The following is an 18,506-nucleotide window of genomic DNA, read 5'->3' as shown; positions in this document are numbered from 1 at the left end:
GGGGCCAGTGTATAAAAACCTTAGCTTCTATCCCTGATGTTGTGTCATGTCTGCCTTTCCAGCGAGTCAGTGAAGGGGCCCTGTCTCCAGATGGAACCGTGTTGGCCACAGCCAGCCATGATGGGTACATCAAGTTCTGGCAGATATACATAGAAGGGACACAGGACAAGCCAAGGTAAGCAAGGAGGGTTTTTTTGAATGAACATTGATGTCCCTTCTTAATTACTGTCACACGTCAATAATGTAATGTAAATCTACATTCTTTTCACCACTATTTATTTATTTTTATTCATTTGAGAGAAATAAAATGCAACATCTAATATTTAGTCCCTTATTAACCTGTGCTCTTTGGTTGTGGATGTTTTCATATGTTTTTCTTCGCTTTTCCAAAATCTTGGTCCCACAGATGTCTTCATGAGTTGCGTCCTCATGGAGGACGTCCCCTCTCCTGCCTTCTTTTCTGTGACAACCACAAGAGGCAGGACCCAGAGTTAGTATACACTGGTGCACACGCAGCTTTCAGTGAAAACGGTTACCTATATAAGTTCATCCAAGGCTTTTGCTGTTTGAATTTGGTTCACATTCTGTTTCTCTAATCGTTTGCCACTTCTGGTCTCTTATGCGTATCTCTTTATTTAGGGTTCCTTTCTGGCGGTTTCTGATAACCGGGGCAGATCAGAACCAGGAGTTGAAGATGTGGTGCACTGTTTCCTGGACTTGTTTACAGACAATCAGGTTGTTGCTTTAGTCCATCACTATAAATGCACTTACTTTTTTCGGTGAAGTGATTTAACCAGATTTGTCTGAACATTCATAACCTGAAAATGTGACCAACCTAAATCCATGTACCCATGTTACATCTGGCTTAACCTGCTGATCCTGTGCTCTTTTACTGTATGATGAGGACATTTTCATTTATTTCCGTGCATGCTGGTCAGAGAAATCTCAGCCATTAGCAGCATAGAATCACATACTCCCCTCTCACTCTGTGCACATCTAGGCAGGTAAGAGTGAGTAACTATGGTTATGGGGATGGTATGTCTCTCTGTCACTCAGAGACCTTCTTGTGACCCCCCATCAAAAAGCAATTATTCTACTACAATAAAAACAAAGTCACTTTTGTCTGTAGGTCTTTTCATTAAATATGTACTTAAGTCAAGAGATTGATGGATGATTAGAAGTGCTATCCCATAAATCTTGTCTGGTGTTTAAAAGTAACAGATTTAAAAATCATTATAACATTTTTTTTTATTTTGTATTAAGGTTTTCTCCGGATATATTCAATTCTTCAGTTCTGCCAAGTCTGAAGGCCAGTCTCGACCTCTCTGCTGAGTATCTCATCCTCACCGATGTTCAAAGAAAGGTCAGTCAAGGCTGTCTGCCTTATTTGAATAATGTTTACTGATAATTATGTTTACAAATAATATTGCTTTAGCATTAATTTTATTCCTTAGTTGAAATGTGGATTTTAATAATTGGCCAATCACTCAAATGATCGACAGCATTAATCTGAAGAGAATCACAACAAGTGCGATGGAATCTCAGAGAGCCAGTTTGGTCGGATAAACTGGCACATTGTTTTTGAAGTACCTGGTTTTTGGACCAAATAATTTTCCTCCCCCCACACATTAGCACACCAGTACTTAGCTGATGTCAATGTTTGCCAGGTTCTGTATGTGATGGAGCTGCGGCAGGACCTGGAGAAAGGCAAGGCCACTTTCACAGCGGTGTCAGAGTTCCTGCTGACCCACCCTGTGCTAAGCTTTGGGGTCCGTGATGTGGCACACAGCCGATTGCGACACACTGAGGTTCTCCCTGCAGAGGAGGAGAGCGAGAGCTTGACAACAGGTGAGCAGGATTTCTTCTGTCAACATATATTTTTAGATATTCCAAGAGCTGCAGCACACAATTTATTAACTTTATGGAACAACGCTGTTTAAAGGGGCACACGTTACATACATCATTGATCTTAACTGATACATCGTAACATTTTGTGTGTGTTTTTCTTTCAGAGGGCGCTCAAGGACCTACGGAGTCCAAATCTGGTATCCAAATCAAACTATTCTGTGTTCACACCAAGTAAGTGTTACTCCTTTCATCTGATGTCAGTGATAAAATGATGTTGGCTTGATTAGAATAAAGTAAAGCGGTGGAGGTGAAGTGCGTGCGTATGAGATCAGGACTGAGTGATTTTGTAATTTACAGAAATTGAATATAATATTAATAAATATCGGCGCAGCTGTGGCTCATTCGTAGAGTTGGTCTCCTCTCAATTAAAAGGTTGGCGGTTTGATCCCTGACTGCTACAGTCTACATGTATAAGTGTCCTTGGAGAAGAAACTGAACCCCAAATAGCTCCCACACAGCCATCAGCGCAGGAATGTACCTCGTTAGTTGCTGATTGGAGATCGGAACTTTACATGGGATCCTTTGCCATCACTGTGTGAAAGAGTAAATGTGACATGTAGTGTTCAAGCACTTTGAGTGGTCTGAAGACTAGACAAGCGCTATGTAGGTGCAGTCCTTTTTCCATTTACATATGCTTTCATTACAGTATTATCACCCCAAATTTTGTTTGGTTAGAATGAGCTCTTTATGTAAAGCGATGGAGTAGCACCACCATGTTGTACTGCTACGTTTCTACAGTTGCCCAGAACTGCACTCTAGAGCAGGCCAGCTGTGTTTTTTGTGAGTTTCACGGTGCCTGTAGGTTCCTACATGCTTAGATGGGGAGGATGTGGGGAGCAGTTGTCAGTTGGTTTAAATATGCAACCTCACAACAAGGTGCCACTAAATCCTACACAAGGCTGTCGGCCAACTGTGGGGAAGGGGAGTTAGCTTACAATCAAAAGTTAAAAATATCAAATGACCAAATATGAGCTTCTCATTTATGAAAAAATCAAGTCAAGCGAAGCAGTTTATTCAGTTTTAAAAGGCATACAGCAGGCCCACTCACCAGTTGCAACTATGTAATTGTACAGGTGTGGGGATGTTCATGTTTGTCAAGTCTAGTATTAAAAGCATGTAACAAGCATGTGTCTTAATCATTTCTGTTTTCAGGAGTCTGCAGGATGTCCAGATCTGGTTTCAACCCAACCTGGGTAACAGCTCCACAGTCTTCCTGCCTCATTCTGATTCTCAGGATGGTTTTGGTAAGTTATTCAGTTTTATTCAGTTTCACATACGTGAAAACAATAAAGGGAAATAAATAAATGTAACATAATGGCGGCTCCTTCAATTTTTCTCTTAACAAATGAAGGTCTCAGAGATCTGACATATTCTTTCCCAGTGTAGAGTGAAGAAATCCCTCCTTAAGTTTCAAGAGAAATGTACTTTTTCCATCAATTGAATCTCCATTGTCAAATCTATCAAGTTAATTATGGAAGGTCCAACATACATCATCCATATGATCACTCCCTTTTTCCCTGCTGCCAGCAGCATTCCCATTGAATATATGTAAATCCCTCTTGCTTCTGGGGATATATGGCCCTTAATATGTGGCTTTGAATATATCTGTATTAAAAATGTTGTATGCCTCCATAGGTGGAGTGAATATACCAAACAACATTTCCCATTGTTTGCATTGTTATCCTGCTTACTTGCTATTATTGTTTCAAAGTGGGGTTAATTCACAGTTAGCAGGATATTTGTAAATTCTGGACACTGTGTAGAGCACAGCTTCCATCACTGATGAAGAGGAAACAGCCCCAGTGAAAAGATTCAGAAGACATGAAATGTAGTTTTTCGAACACGCGATGTGAAGACGTGCTGATTTCTGTGCTCTACATGTTTCATGCTTGAATGTCAAACATTTACACAAATGAAGTCCTCTTTCCATTCTGTGTCCAGCAGGGCTTTCAGACCATCTCACTGACCAGAGCTCTGACAAGGAATCTGGAAGTGGCTCCCAGCCTGACCTAAGAAAGATCTCATCGCTCCCTGCTCCTGCTGACTTCCTGTCGAACTCTGCCATCACTAGCGGGACGATGCCCAAGCTGATGACTCCCGATGCCTTCATGACACCAAGCACTTCAGTATGAAAACCTTAATACTCAGCAGACCCAAGCCCATAACCCTGTTAATACATAGTCTGTACAAATCAAAGAACTGCTTTATTATGTGATTTCCTGCTAAACGTTCGCTGACAAACATAGTTAAGTGTCACAAGGAAAATAATGCATGATATTCTCTATATGTGTACACATAGCAGCAGTGGTATTTTAACCACTGAATAGTGATTTTCCAACTCTTCATGATATTTTTTGTCTGTAGATCACTATTTTTGTCCACCTTCAACCTTCAGGTACCGGCATCTCCTGGCAGCAGTGCCAGCAGTCTGACTATCGTGACAGCTATCAGCAGCAACTCCGACTCAACCAACAGGTTGGTAATACAGTCATAAAGTGACAAGTTCTGATTAGCATCTGTTTATCACTAACAGATTAACATACCCACATAATCTCCTGCTATGATGGTTACACATGTGAACATGTATCCCTGAGTACAGTATGTCTATGTTACTGTGTGCAGAGCTATTGATGATGTCAGTCAGAGTCCTAACAGAGCTGACAACAACAGCAGCAGTAGTAGTCTGACACTCTCCACCTCCGCCAACAGCCCAAGAGCTGTTTCTGCTGTGCTGCTGCCTGGACTTGAGAACCTCCAGGTAGGACGTGGTACACACTCCAACTTCAATCCGCCTCTTGATACTGATAAATATTTTAATCTTCTGGTTTTCACTACTTATCTCCATCTTCAGGCTTTAGTGCCCCCTAGTGGTCCTCTTGCACACGACAGCCCTCAGGTCCTGGACTCTCCCCTCCTGCCACCTCTGGCCTCTCCAACCAGGGCCCGCTCCCCTGATGTCATCTCCTCAGCCTCCACAGCCATGTCCCAGGACATGCCAGAGATTGCATCCCAAACCCTGCAGCTTCAGCGTGGATTAGTGTCAAGCTTGGAACCCTCACCTCTTTCGGCTCTACAGACAGACAGCATGGCGTCTGCTGCATCTGCACTGCATCTACTGACCTCACCACGCACAGCCAACAACAACAGGTACTAGTATGAAAAGCAATGATAATGTAACATTAACAAATATGTGGTAAGTTAATATTCACAGTGAATAAACTCTCTTAAGCTGTCAGCAAGTTACAAGTCACAACACAGTAGCAAGTTACAAAACGTCTCAGAAACACATGCATTTCATAAAGCCTGTGTTTACATGTAAGCATACAGAAATTAGGGGAGAATAACTTTTGAATTAACAAAACTACTGTATGTTGTGTCACAGCCTGTTGCCCCTCGAGCTCGGTGGTGCAGATGGGCCAATGGGCGGGTCAGTAGAGTCAGAACCAAGACTCAGCCACACCCCTTCTCTGCTTGAGAATGCTTTATCCCAGGAGAACCCTGGGGTTGGAGGAGGATCAGCAGATGGTGGTGTTAGCCACACACCTTGGCCAGCCGCTCCCGACATCACTAGAGAAACCAGGAACAGTCTCAGGGACAATGGTCTTGGAGACTGGTAAGAACTCTCTTTAATAAATACGTTTATAATGATAAACATGTTCACATCTACATGAAGGATTTAAGAAAAATTCTAAAATCTCTGCAAGATGTGTCCACTGTTTCTGCAAAATATGACATGTATACAAGTAAAACTTGTAATTTAATTAGCGTTGAGTTGTAACTTTTTGTAGGGCTGTAACTTTGTATATATAGTCAAATTATTACTGATGAACTTTGGTCCCTCTTTTCAAAATCTTAAAATGTATTTATCACCTGGACACATTAATATAAACAAGCAGTGGCGTAGGGCTTGCAAGCAGAAAGATGACATTGCATTTGATAAATCTTTTAGATCTGTGTTTAAAAATGTGAAAGCAGTGTGTTTAAAAACATTGATCTGTTTGTGTTGCATCCCGTTGTGTTGTAGTTCAAGGGAGGAATCGAAGGACAGACACTTGAACTCACCTTATCATCGACGCTCCTATCACCTCTCACACAATGACAGTCTGGATGCTGGTGCAGAGCAGAGGTAACACAAATAAAAACACCATCTTGTTAACAAATGGTTACCTGGTGTCAACACTGATTTTATTTGCCTTTCTGAATACTGCAACTTTCTAACTTTGTATGTTTTTGTGTACATTTCTGTGTTTGACTCAGTGACCCTGATGATGAGGTAACCAGCCTGGCATCATCCTCAGGGAATTGTGGTACCCGCTCTTCTCACAGACTACCAGTTAAGGACTGGAAGACGTCACCACGAGGCTCGCCAAAACTAAAGAGGAAGAGCAAGAAAGACGACAGGTTGGTCAGAAGATTGGGCTTTACTATTCAGGTTCCAATACTTTTCACTGCTCCTCATGTCAAGTAGCAAAATAGTGTTTCAGTCTATACCTTGCATAAGTATTCCTGAGTTAAAGGTAAGCTGCTACCATTACATGGATAGTAAATATTAACTCAGGCTATAAATCATTTTGGAGATCCATTCTTTGTTTGCATTGATTGCATTTCGTAGAATATTGTTAATTGGCTCTCTCCAACTTTTACTGTCAACAGATATTATAATGTGGTGCGTTATTTGTGTAAAATCTATGTATATATTTATATAAAACTGTTGGTGTGTTCTCTCGTCTCATCGTTCAGTGAATTATCACAATCAAGACAACTGGACTCTGGTCAGGTAAGATGTTCAGAAGCAGTCTTTGCATTGTGTTTGTATTAATTTACTGTCTAATCATTTATCCCAGAAAAGTTTTTTTTTTTTTTTTAAACCTTCTCTCGTCCTCCTCGTAGATGAATGCAGAAGTACAAGACGAGTTATTGATGCTCCTGCGCAGCCAGCAGAGAGAGTTAACTGAACTGCGTGGACAAATTGAGGCCATGCAGAGCTCCATTATGGTCCAGGTAGAGCACGTCCTGACCAACCACCAGGAACAAGAACGTATCCTTCAGTCTTTTTTAACTGACGTAACTTTTGAAAGCTTTTTCCTTTTTTTGCATCCCCAACACCTGTAAAACTTTCTCTTAAACTCTTTATCAAAGGCTTGCAGAAAAACTGTGATTCTATTATGAAAAAAAGAACCATGAAACTCCTACAGAGTTGTTTAAACGGTACGCATGCAGGTCTTGATGTCTTGATGATGTCTTATTGTGAGCCTTGACCTTTCATGACCTCAGAGCGCAGACTAGAGCGAGTTCTGGCAGAGAGTCAGAATCATCATCAGCAGCTTCAGGAGCAACTCAGCCAGCAGCTAAGCCACACCCTCAGCTCAGCGCTGACCAACAGAATGGACAAAGTGCTGCGAGAGGAAATGAAAAAAACTGTCCCACCAAGTAAGGAAGCACACACCCAAATCAGTCACAAACAGCCATCCACACTCGTTACCAGATGATGGTAGTATTGCACCATTTTACTATTTGCCAGATGAAGACAAGAAAGGGTTAAAGTAAATCTAATTAGTAGGGTTGCCATAAGCTTGAGTTTCAACTTTAGTACAATACTAGTGGGTTACCTCAAAATACTCTGGCTTCCTGCTACAGTCCAAAGACGTGCTCATTAGGTTCATTGGTGATTCTAAATTGCCCCTGGTGTGAATGTGAGCAGCCCAGGATGTACCCCGCCTCTCGCCCCAATGACTGGGCTGGGATAGGCTTCAGCCCCCCCACGACCCTGAACAGGTTCTGTGTCAACATTTGATCAGGTTACTTTGCTGTCTCCTCCTCCCTCCTCTACTCGTTCTGTCTGTTTGACTGAGGGTGGGGACATACATGGACACAAAGCAGAGGTCACATCATGAAATGGATTGCTTTAAACACGTGTTATCAAAGAAGTATCAAAATATGAATACATTCGACAACCCTACGAAGCAGTCTTTCTGTTCTATATTGCGTACTGGGGTCACCTGTCTCCAGCATCCTGTCCATGGCTCCTTTTCTATTGATTGTCTGACATCTATATGTAAAAATATGTTTGCTTCAGGAGACTGATGTGTGCAGAAACTTTTTAATTGTAATCAAGGTACATTTAGAGTCTGTACCATAAAGCTTGGTCCAGACTTTATGCCTGAGCAACGCAGGTGCATGGCAGAACCTCTTGTTTTTCATTTTAGCACTCATGTTAGCAGGATAGCGCAGCCAGCTGGGTGAGCAGCATGGCTTAGGTTTGGGCCCATGCAGCAGCAGCGCCTCCAATCATATACAAAAAAGGAGTCTCTTTGGAATCCTCCTTTTGGTTTTGGAAAACTCTTTTTATTTGAATTGGGAGGTCTTGGATTGCAGCACTAAATGTTGACTGAAAGAATGTAGGTGACAGGTGAAAGACGGAACGCTGCATTTAATGTGGCCAAGTCTTATCATAATCAAGCTGTTTGGTTCTGATGAACAAGATCAATACATGGCGATCAGCTGTAAACATCGCCCTATCAGCAGTCCTTCAATAGTTTAGGTAGATCTGGACTATTAACTGTATTTAGTTTTCTTTCACTAAAGTAAGGTGTTATTACACTGCTTGGCATCATCCTATGCAAGAGATTAATGAGAAATAATGAAACCAGCCGAGGTGCTTTGTGCTGTGACACTTAAATTAAGCATTCTTTAGAGAGATCTTTTCTTCCTTTCCTTTTGTGACCTCTAATTTAAGAATGACTTGTTACTGACTTTTATTATTCATGCTTTGAGCTTACGCCTCGGAGCTTGCTAATATGTCTCGCTAATTATTTCCCCTCTCTAGCGATCTCAAAGTGTTTGGAGCCAGTGACAGGTCAGCTGAGCAATACAATTGCAGCAAAGCTGACTGCCGTGGAGGTCACCCTAAAGGAAAATGTTAGCAAGGTGGTCAAATCTAAGGTAAGTGGCTTGTCTTATATTCTGTCCTATCCTAAATCTTCAGAACATCTCCTACTCCAACTGTACCCCCTTCCTGTTTGTAGAACACGACGGATGCGATTGGTCGAGCTGCGTCTGAAGCGATGCAGGGGCCCATCCAGGCTGCCTATAAAGACGCTTTCCAGAGCATCGTGCTGCCTGTTTTTGAAAGAGGCTGCCAGTCCATGTTTCAACAAATCAACGACAGCTTCAAACAAGGCACACAAGAATGTAAGGCGGTCTTTTCATACACCGACAGTCTCGTTTTGTCAGCATGTCTTCAGACACTTGAGAGTTTTTGAATTGCCACCTGAAGCTGTTCTCGTGACTCACCATGGCAGATGTCGTTGTTTAGACACTTTGATTTGGTATTTTCTTCACATTGGTTGTTTGCTGTATCTAGCCCTGAAGTAAGGATCTGTTTATCTGAGAGAAATAGCCATCTCTCAGGGAAGGCTCAGGGACAGCTTTTGTAATGATACCTTTTCAGACTGAGCCAGGGCACTGATGTGTTGATAAGCAATCTATTTATTCTGACATCGTGCTCATGTCTACCTCTGTAAGCTGACGGCAAGATGTATTTTTAAATGTACCAAGGCTGTCAGGGTCTGCACAGAGGGGAGAAGCATACAGTTAGCCGGCAGCCAATAGGGAGGCCACAATGCCTCTCATAGCATTAGTGCTCTTATGAGGTTGTTCCAGTTTTAGCTATATCTCTGATCAAATCCAAGTTTTAGTGTTGGGTGGCTCAATATGAACTGTAACTTTGTGAATGCAGCATTGACTTCTTCACTGCCATTTAGCTACTACATAAAGCTTTAGCTGTGTAATATAGACAGCATGCCAAGATTGAGTTTGAGAAAACACTATTGGTTTGATAGACTAAGCTTAATACAAATGTGCACATTGGTGACAAAATAATAGGGAGAATAGCAATAACAATAGCAAGAGTGTTTTATTACACTCAACAACAATAGCAGTTCATAACTGAAATTAAATGAAATCAAAAGATGAATGATTGTTACCAAGAGACAGGCTTAAGAATTGATTTGTTTTGAAAGAATTTTCAATTAATTTTCATTCATGCATTATTGAAACCACTTTCAGGCCCTCACCTGAGTGGCATAAAGGATATGCACAATTACCGGTGCATACAATTTACACATTTGCATTACACTGCAGATGTGTTTTTGGCATTCTCGTGATTATAACCCCAATAGCTTGCTCGGTCCACCAGGAGAGCGCAAGATCTATTGCTAGCTTGTTATAACCCTTTGGTGTCTTTAGCTACTCCACAAAGTTCGTTCACATCCAGGGAGACTCAGGTTGCATATAAGTACAACAGCAGTGTTTTTCCCAAAGCGTGTGTCATATAAATGAATTTCAGACAAATGTTTTGAGACTAACTAACTTCCACAGTCTCACAGCACACCTTCATCTGTCTGGCGAGATGACTGAGGACTATAAGCGAGCCAAACGTCTCTGTTTTCACTGTCAGTGTAATTGTGTTCAGTTTGCCTTAACAGTCATGATTGTGGCGCTTGAGAAAGAAACACAAAAATCAGCGCATTTGTCTTTGGAGTTTCAATATTAGTTGTTAAATTCTCAGTGGGATTTTCATTTCAGCTACCGTTTTACATTTCACTTTATTATAGTTATTGGATCCAATTTTAATACGATAACATTGCTAAATGTAGTTTGGAGTGTACTTATGATCCTTGGGCTTGTGTTAGCAGGGAAACTAATGTTGCTTTGGCTGACTTTCATTTTTGTAGACATCCAACAGCTTGAGAGTCATATGAAGAGCAGAAAGCAGAGAGAGCAGGAGACACGAGACCCGATGATTGGCCAGCTCCAGCAGATGATTGATGGCTTCCAAAGCTCAACCGATCAGCTGACCAATAACATCACAGCTAACGTCCGGGCAGAGGTCCAGCACCAGATCCAGATGATGGTGGGAAAGTATGTATCCTAGCTATCCCTCACTTATCACACTGCTGACTGGAAATCAGTCAATCAAGTTCTTCATCAAAATAATGATAATAATGATTATATTTAAATTTGTTTCATACTGTATTAACAATAATAATAATAATAATAATGATCTGTCAATGTTTTTTGTTCCCATCTTGATAGAATTTAATCTCCCCTGAATAATAAACACTTGTTATCAAGATTTAAGACTAAACATGCCTTTTTGCAATAGTCACATCGCAGGACGTGCAATGTCAAACTGAATTGAACTCAAACATGTCACGCTGCTATTTTTGTGTTGCATGATGCTAAAGGAAAACTCACCACTTTCTATTTTCTACAACTTGTCCAAAAAAAGTTGATCTGATATCATAGTCCCTCCTGGGTACCTCTTTACCAGAGTACACAGGGAATTTACCGCTCTGCATGTCGGGTCTGTGTGTCAGCTGCCTGTAAACATGTATGTTACACTGCTGCTGCCACAGATATGCGACTTAAAGCTTCAGGCATGCGTTCGGTTTCATGAGGCGGCTTTTGCTTGAGTGTATTGTCATTATCAGCGTCACCTCGTCCCGATGCCTGTTAACACTGTGCCTACATATGTTTACCGGGTGCAGAGCAGATAAGTAGAGCCCGACCGATTTATCGGTCAACTGATTTTATCGGCAGATATTCGCTCTTGATTAATAGGGAATATTTAATATGAAAAATCCTGCTCATTAAGCCTTTTATTACTATCATTATCAGTATCATTCTGTCAAATGAGCTGGTCTGTGTTTAGTGACTTTGATCTGTAGCAGCACTGAAGGTGGGAAAAACAAGAAAAAACTTTGTGTGTTTTTGTTTTATACTCATATTTAATTTGATATTTTATTTTAGTGCTATTTAAGCTGCTACATAAACACTATTTTATTTGAATTTTGTATGTCATGCAAATGTGACAATAACTTTTCAGATTTGGAATTTTAATATTTTGATTTCAGATACATTTTGAACATATGTGAATGTATCGGCCGATATATCGATATCGGAATTTTTTTACTCCCTAATATCGGCATCGGCCCCAAAAATCCAATATCGGTGGGGCTATACAGATAAGTATCCAAAATGTATCCTATAGCAGCTACAGCTGCAGCTGCAGCACATGCACATGGTTGCGTAGTGAGTCGACAGGTAGTAGTCACGAACCTGGTCACGCAGATTAAATATACATTTGTACATTGTTAGGACTGTTGATGGCATATAAGTAACACAACTGCGACCCACAGGCTGTTCTCTCTCCACCTGAACTCTCTGTACTTGTCCATGCAGGTGTCAGAGAGTCACTGGCAGAGAACTGAACCAAGTGTGGTAAAAGTAGCAGAGGGGGGTATATTTTGTTTGACGTCCCAAATTATAAAAAGCTTCATTGCTAATTATACATATAAAAATTATTTCACAATATATATTGCAGAAAAAAAGAGATATCGCAATCTCATATTTCCGTGCAGCCCTACGCTGCATTACTGCTCTCATCAAAGCAGTTATTTACAGGTTTAATACTAAAATACATTTGAAATACACCAACATGGCCAGCGCAGTAATCTGATCTTTACCATCAAGTTCAAAAAGAATTACGCTGTTACTTGATAAAACTTGCAGTGATTGATCTGTTATCTTAAACTGACATTCCGAGCAGGTATTTTGAATATCAGATATGCATATCAGCAGATGCCCATGCCAGCAGCTTTGGCCTGATTCACTGTCTATTGAGCAGGTGCGTTATGGATTAGAGAGTAGAAACAAGCAAGCTTAATTCCGGAGCTAATGTAAGGACATAAATTCGATCGAGTCTCTTGTTCCCTCTGCAATTAATTTCATGGCCCCTAGAGTTTATAGATTGGACGGGGGCGGGGCGGAGAGAAAACAGTTGGCAAACTGGAACTTAAAAATCTTGAAAAGGAATTGACAACTCTGAACTCGTTTTTACTTTGAGGTTGAAAGTAACGGCATGTATGTTAGTATGTCAAATTAAATCAACACTAGAGACGAGATTGAATCACAAAAAGTGATTGAATAAGAGAAATTCTTTCTGATGCTTTATGTTCTGAAGCACATGTTGTATATTGGATATTTGTTTGTTGTCCTATCCAGCCAGCAACAGCATAGCAGTTGAAAATAAATATGTGTAACTCTTTTTCTGTTGACATGTTTCCCCTCTGTCCTTTCATCCCCAGTTTGCAGGAGTCTATTCTTAGCCATGTGCAGCGGATTGTCAAAGGAGAGGTGAGTCTGGCAATGAAGGAGCAGCAGGCAGTGGTCACCTCTAGCATCATGCAGGCAATGAGGTCAGCAGCCGGCACACCCGTCCCAACAGCACACCTCGACTACCAGACACAACAGGCCAACATCCTTCAGCTCCTCCAGCAGGGACAGCTCAACCAGGCTTTCCAGCAGGTAAGAAACACACACATACACACAGACACACAAAGATTTCCAGGTGTCTCTGCAGCTGAGCTGTACTCCTGAACCGTTAATGAATACAAACACTATTTGTAATCCTGCACTGCTACACATGTACGATCACATCATCAAGGGCCACCAGGACTACAAGGCCCAGAAAGCACAGTACCACTTGTGCGTTTGTGCTGCTGTGTTTATGAAAAAACCTTGAAATGATAAATGATGCTACATATAAATTTAATAAAAATGTTTTAATAGGATGACAATAGGCAAAGCTTGCCTAAGCCAAGTCTGTTTGTTTAGTATCAAATACTTGAGTCATCCGGTCTTAAATGTCTTGGAAACGCGAGAACAGTATTTGACTTCCCACAATGCTTAGCAGATTGTTGTCATTGAAAGATTGGGGTCTTTGTAGTCTGAAACATCACACCATGTCATATTTTAAAGTGGAACAAGACTTGGTAAAAACTTGTATATGGCTGGACCATGTACGGTCAATGTGCTGATGTATTGATAGTCAGTGGTAGTGTGTATAATGTTATTTCCAGGATGTTAAATGTTGGTCTGCAATTTTCGTTAGTGCTTCCAGTTATATTTGCTCTGAAAGTCTACTGAAGTAGAATGTCACATGCATAGTTAGGATACAAAAATGTTATAAATGAAGTTGCAAAAACTAGACTTGACAGATATCGATTACTGGTCGATTCAGATTCACACTTATAGAAAAAAAGAGAGCTACACGCGTACTTATAGGACTGAGTATGAGTGACAAAGCTTATCATAGGAGAGTAAAATATGGGTGCGTTATTTTCTAGTCTTCCGACCACTTAAAAGGCTTTACACTACAAGTCACATTCACACATACATTTATACATTGATGGAAGAGGCTGCCAAGCAAAGTGCCAAGCTGCACCTCAGGACCTATTCTAATCATATTTACTGATGGCTTTGCCTCCTGCCATAATTTGGAGTTCGGTTTCTTGCCCAAGAACACTTTGACAAGCAGGACCTGCAGATCCTACATCAGGAGCTGGGGATCGAACTACGAATGTACTGATTAGAGGAAAATCCACTCTACCTCTGAGCCACAACTGCAGGAATGTTTTTTGTTAGGTTTATTGCAGGCAGAGAGACATTGAAACTTCAGCAGAGATTCATGAAAATGGTTTTAATCTGATTGAAATGCCATCTCTTACTTTCACCTCAGGCTCTGTCAGCGACAGATCTGAACTTGGTCTTGTATGTATGCGAGACCATCGACTCTCAGCAGGTGTTTGGGCAGCACCCCTGCCCTCTCAGCCAGCCGGTGCTGCTGTCACTCATCCAGCAGCTCTCCTCCAACCTTACAACCCGCTCTGAGCTCAAAATCAGGTGAGTAAAACTTGCTATTTTTGATGCAAATTTTTTTTTCTTCTTCTTCTTTTTTTCCTGCTTGCATCTATTACACCACTTTCCCTACTCCTCAGAGGTCAGAATAAATCTTCAGTCTGAAAATTAAACAAATTGTCACAGTCTGAGCTTCACAATCAGTTCTTCTTATTGAGATCGTACCTGCCTTGAATATCTCTGTGATATAAGAGAATAGATTCATGTTACTTGGCGTAATGCTTCCTTACACTTGTAGTTGGAAATCAATATTATCGCAGGGATATAAAGTGAAACACAACTGTGACAAATGAAACCCAGTTATAATGTTGTCATGCCCTCCAGGTAATTATAAATAGAGCTCAACCGATTTATCGGTTAGCCGATTTTATCGGCCGTTATTAGCATTTTGTAGATATATTGGCATCGCCATAAATGTCCTCCGACAGGCCCCGATATTAATGACTTTTGTTTTTGCAGTGCTGTGAGACAAAGTTACACCTCCTGACAAGCAGAGGATGCAGTGATATTTTCCGACAATATAAGAGCTAGGCTGTCAGTCTTTCATCTAAATACAGCTGGAGTCATAAAATGTAACAGCCTCCTCACTCGTGGTTACAACTATAAACCAGCACAAAAATAACAATTACCAACAAATGCAGAACATATGTTCTGAACAGATACATTAAAAACACTAACACAAATTATGTTTTGGATTGTGGAACATAAAAAAGCAAACTTAACAACTTAAACTACTCAGTCAGCACGAGGCAGCAGGCATGATGGGAAATGAGGACGTCCCTATAGCTGCCAGAGTGCGCGTCACAGCTGAGCAGAGCAGCACACACAGCGAAGGGAAGCATTATCTTACCCCATACAGAACGAAACATTGTGAACAACAAACTCATGTTAAAATCACAGTAATCAGCCAAAGAAAGCTTGCTGTTTCTACCCTCTGCGCATCTAGACGGCGTAGACTGTGTGTACAGTCTGGCTCTCAGTTAGTTTGAAGTTCGATAGTAACGAAGGTGCAGAAGCTTTAAGCTTTATTGCCTACTAGTTTCACAGCGGTTACGCTCTAAACAGCAAGCTGACACGTCTACACCTCCGTACAACCCCGCAGGAAGTTACAGGATTTTGTTTTAATAAGCCATCATCGTGCTGCTCGTCCAACTGTGTGCGTCTGTCTACTCTGCCCTCAGCACACCTGCAGCTCCTTCCAGCAGCGAGACACACACGTGCGGACTGTTCTCATTCACAGAACGGCAAATAAAAGTCCCTTTCACGTCTCAAGATTTTTAAGTTACGGAGTTACAGACAGAGCAGAGAGATAGCCATGTCACTGTGATGCTACGTTTTGATTGAGTCCCGACCTGCGGACTGTTGGCTGAGCTCCAGGCCACTGCCCAGCGACAGTCCATACAGTCCAAAATGTCCCAAACAGAGCAGAATAATGGAAACACAGAAGGAGGGCAGATCCTCTGCAGATACAGACACCAGCTCACACTTCTCCTGGATTATGATGTTGATTAAGAGGGAATATTTAATATGGAAAATCCTGCTCATTAAGCTTTTATTGCTATTATTAACAGTATCAGTCTGTCAAATGAGCTGGTCTGTGTTTAGAAAATCACCTACTTCTGTGTGATTTTGTGTTATACTCACTTCTGTTTTGATCATTTATTTTGGTGCTATTAAAGTTGCTATAGAAACACTATTTCATTTGAATTTTGTATGTCATGCAAATGTAACTATAACTTTTCAGATTTGGAATTGTATTCTTTTAATTTCAGATACATTTTGAACGTGAATATATTTGTTAATTATAACCATATAATACCTTCAATAAACACAAGGTTAACTAATAGGTTAACTAATATAATATAATATAATATAATATATATATACTAATATATATATATATATATATATAAATACATACAGTACTGTGCAAAAGTTTTAGGCAGGTGTGAAAAAATGCTGTAAACTAAGAAACAAAAATATAAATAATTGTTTATTTTTATCCATTTACAAAATGATAAGTGAGCAAACAAAAGAAAAATCTAAATCAAATCAATATTTGGTGTTACTACCCTTTGCTTTCAAACCAGCATCAGTTCTTAGAGGTACACCTGCACAAAGTCATGGATTTTGTAGGATTATATTCAGGTGTATGATCAACCAGTTATACCAAACAGGTGCTGAGGTGAGGTTGTGGAAGACAGTTTCATGTCACAGGTCATACACCATGGCAAGACTGAGCACAGCAACAAGACACAAGGTATTTATCCTGCATCAGCAAGGTCTCTCCCAGACAAAGATTCAAAGCAGACTGGGGTTTCAAGATGTGCTGTTCCAGCTCTTTTGAAGAAGCACAAAGAACTATGCACGAACACATAGGAACTGGGGTGCAGAAAAATGGCAGCACGTGCTCTGGACTGATGAGTCAAAATTTTAAATATTTGGCTGTAGCAGAAGGCAGTTTGTTCGCCGAAGGGCTGGAGAGCGGTACAATAATGAGTGTCTGCAGGCAACAGTGAAGCATGGTAGAGGTTCCTTGCAAGTTTGGGGCTGCATTTCTGCAAATGGAGTTGGAGATTTGGTCAGGATTAATGGTGTCCTCAATGCTGAGAAATACAGGCAGATACTCATCCATCATGCAATACCATCAGGGAGGCGTATGATTGGCTGTATGTTTGGGGTCGTTGTCCTGCTGCAGAATAAATTTGGGGCCAATGTCATTAAGAACTATCTTCAGCATAAAGAAGAACAAGTCCTGGAAGTGATGGTATGGCCCCCACAGGGGACTCACCCCAACATCATCAAGTCTGTCTGGGATTATATGAAGAGACAAGTCTTCTGTTCATTCACTGCCTTTTGTTAATTGATGAAAATAAACTATTAACAGTTCCATTTTTGAAAGCATTCTTAGTTTACAACATTTTTACCTTCCTAAAACTTTGCACAGCACTGTATATATTGGCCGATATATCTATATCGGCCAATATATACAATATATATACATATATATTCCCTAATATTGGAATCCGCATCGGCCCCAAAAATCCAGTATCGGTTCTCTACTGTACTTCACTGTCTGCGCTTTAATGCTCAGTATCAATAATCACTGCCATTAAAGTATCCAACGAAATCACCAACCATCTAGTAGTATCAAAACTGCTCCAGTGAAACAATACCTACAATTGATCACTATTCAAATCAAATCTATGTTTGTATTGTTTTACTGGCAGTAAGTGTTCTTAGATATAATAAGTGTCAAAAAATAAATTGTGTGAGGCGTAGTTGTGTCATGTTGGGCAGCTGAGTATATCATCATATCTCTATCATGTAAACAAAGTATAAAATTAGGTTTGTAGTAAAAAGCTGTTAACAGTAAGAGCTTACTTTTCCCACAATGTCCTTTTTTTACGGGCAAACAGACATCGGTGAACATGTTTCCAGCTGAGTAACACACTGTTCAGCAGAGGCGGGCTTCTGTGCAACCGTTGATTGGTTATAAAACCAGTTGTAGCCTAAACTTGTGCTCCCTGTCTCATCTCCATTGTAAGTGCATTATTCTTGGTCTCCTGAGCACTAAACGGTGCTAAACTGCTGACCCCATCACCCTGCTCCGTCTGTAGCCCTGCTACATGGCTGTCCGGGGAGTGCAGATGATTCTGTGAATAGCATTGCAGTTTTTAGAGGCTCTCGTTTTATCCCGTCGATGTCCTTGTAGCTTTTATTCACTCTTCCATTTCTCTTGCTCTCAAGATGTGTGTATTGTCTCCTCAGAGAACCCCAGTCTCGCTTACTTTATGTTCTCTCCTACAAATCCTAGCATCCGCTCTTCTCTTGTT

General features: G+C 40.8%; 1 protein-coding gene across 2 annotated transcripts in view; it reads left to right on the top strand.

Moving 5' to 3' along the window:
* The window catches only part of edc4 (enhancer of mRNA decapping 4), a 29,367-nt gene that overhangs the window by 7,551 nt on the left and 3,310 nt on the right, over positions 1-18,506 (top strand). Inside the window, exons 8-29 of one of the 2 annotated variants that reach the window (XM_069687057.1) lie at positions 63-175; positions 407-490; positions 640-735; positions 1,264-1,363; positions 1,668-1,848; positions 2,013-2,079; positions 3,061-3,152; positions 3,853-4,034; positions 4,304-4,383; positions 4,531-4,666; positions 4,760-5,055; positions 5,291-5,521; positions 5,933-6,034; positions 6,166-6,309; positions 6,649-6,685; positions 6,799-6,946; positions 7,183-7,338; positions 8,735-8,850; positions 8,934-9,099; positions 10,644-10,830; positions 13,059-13,278; positions 14,492-14,655. In XM_069687057.1, the coding sequence (XP_069543158.1) occupies positions 63-175; positions 407-490; positions 640-735; positions 1,264-1,363; positions 1,668-1,848; positions 2,013-2,079; positions 3,061-3,152; positions 3,853-4,034; positions 4,304-4,383; positions 4,531-4,666; positions 4,760-5,055; positions 5,291-5,521; positions 5,933-6,034; positions 6,166-6,309; positions 6,649-6,685; positions 6,799-6,946; positions 7,183-7,338; positions 8,735-8,850; positions 8,934-9,099; positions 10,644-10,830; positions 13,059-13,278; positions 14,492-14,655 (3,098 nt within the window). Of the gene's footprint in view, positions 1-62; positions 176-406; positions 491-639; positions 736-1,263; positions 1,364-1,667; positions 1,849-2,012; positions 2,080-3,060; positions 3,153-3,849; positions 4,035-4,303; positions 4,384-4,530; positions 4,667-4,759; positions 5,056-5,290; positions 5,522-5,932; positions 6,035-6,165; positions 6,310-6,648; positions 6,686-6,798; positions 6,947-7,182; positions 7,339-8,734; positions 8,851-8,933; positions 9,100-10,643; positions 10,831-13,058; positions 13,279-14,491; positions 14,656-18,506 lie in introns of both variants that reach the window. The other variant, XM_069687056.1, reaches the window with a different exon arrangement.

Source organism: Semicossyphus pulcher, unplaced genomic scaffold (assembly GCF_022749685.1).
Source record: "Semicossyphus pulcher isolate SPU_LCO1_2020_fin unplaced genomic scaffold, fSemPul1.0.p SCAF_8, whole genome shotgun sequence".
NCBI lineage: Eukaryota > Metazoa > Chordata > Actinopteri > Labriformes > Labridae > Semicossyphus > Semicossyphus pulcher.
The sequence above is the reverse complement of the archived record's forward strand: the minus strand, read 5'-3'. Positions and strand labels throughout refer to the sequence as shown.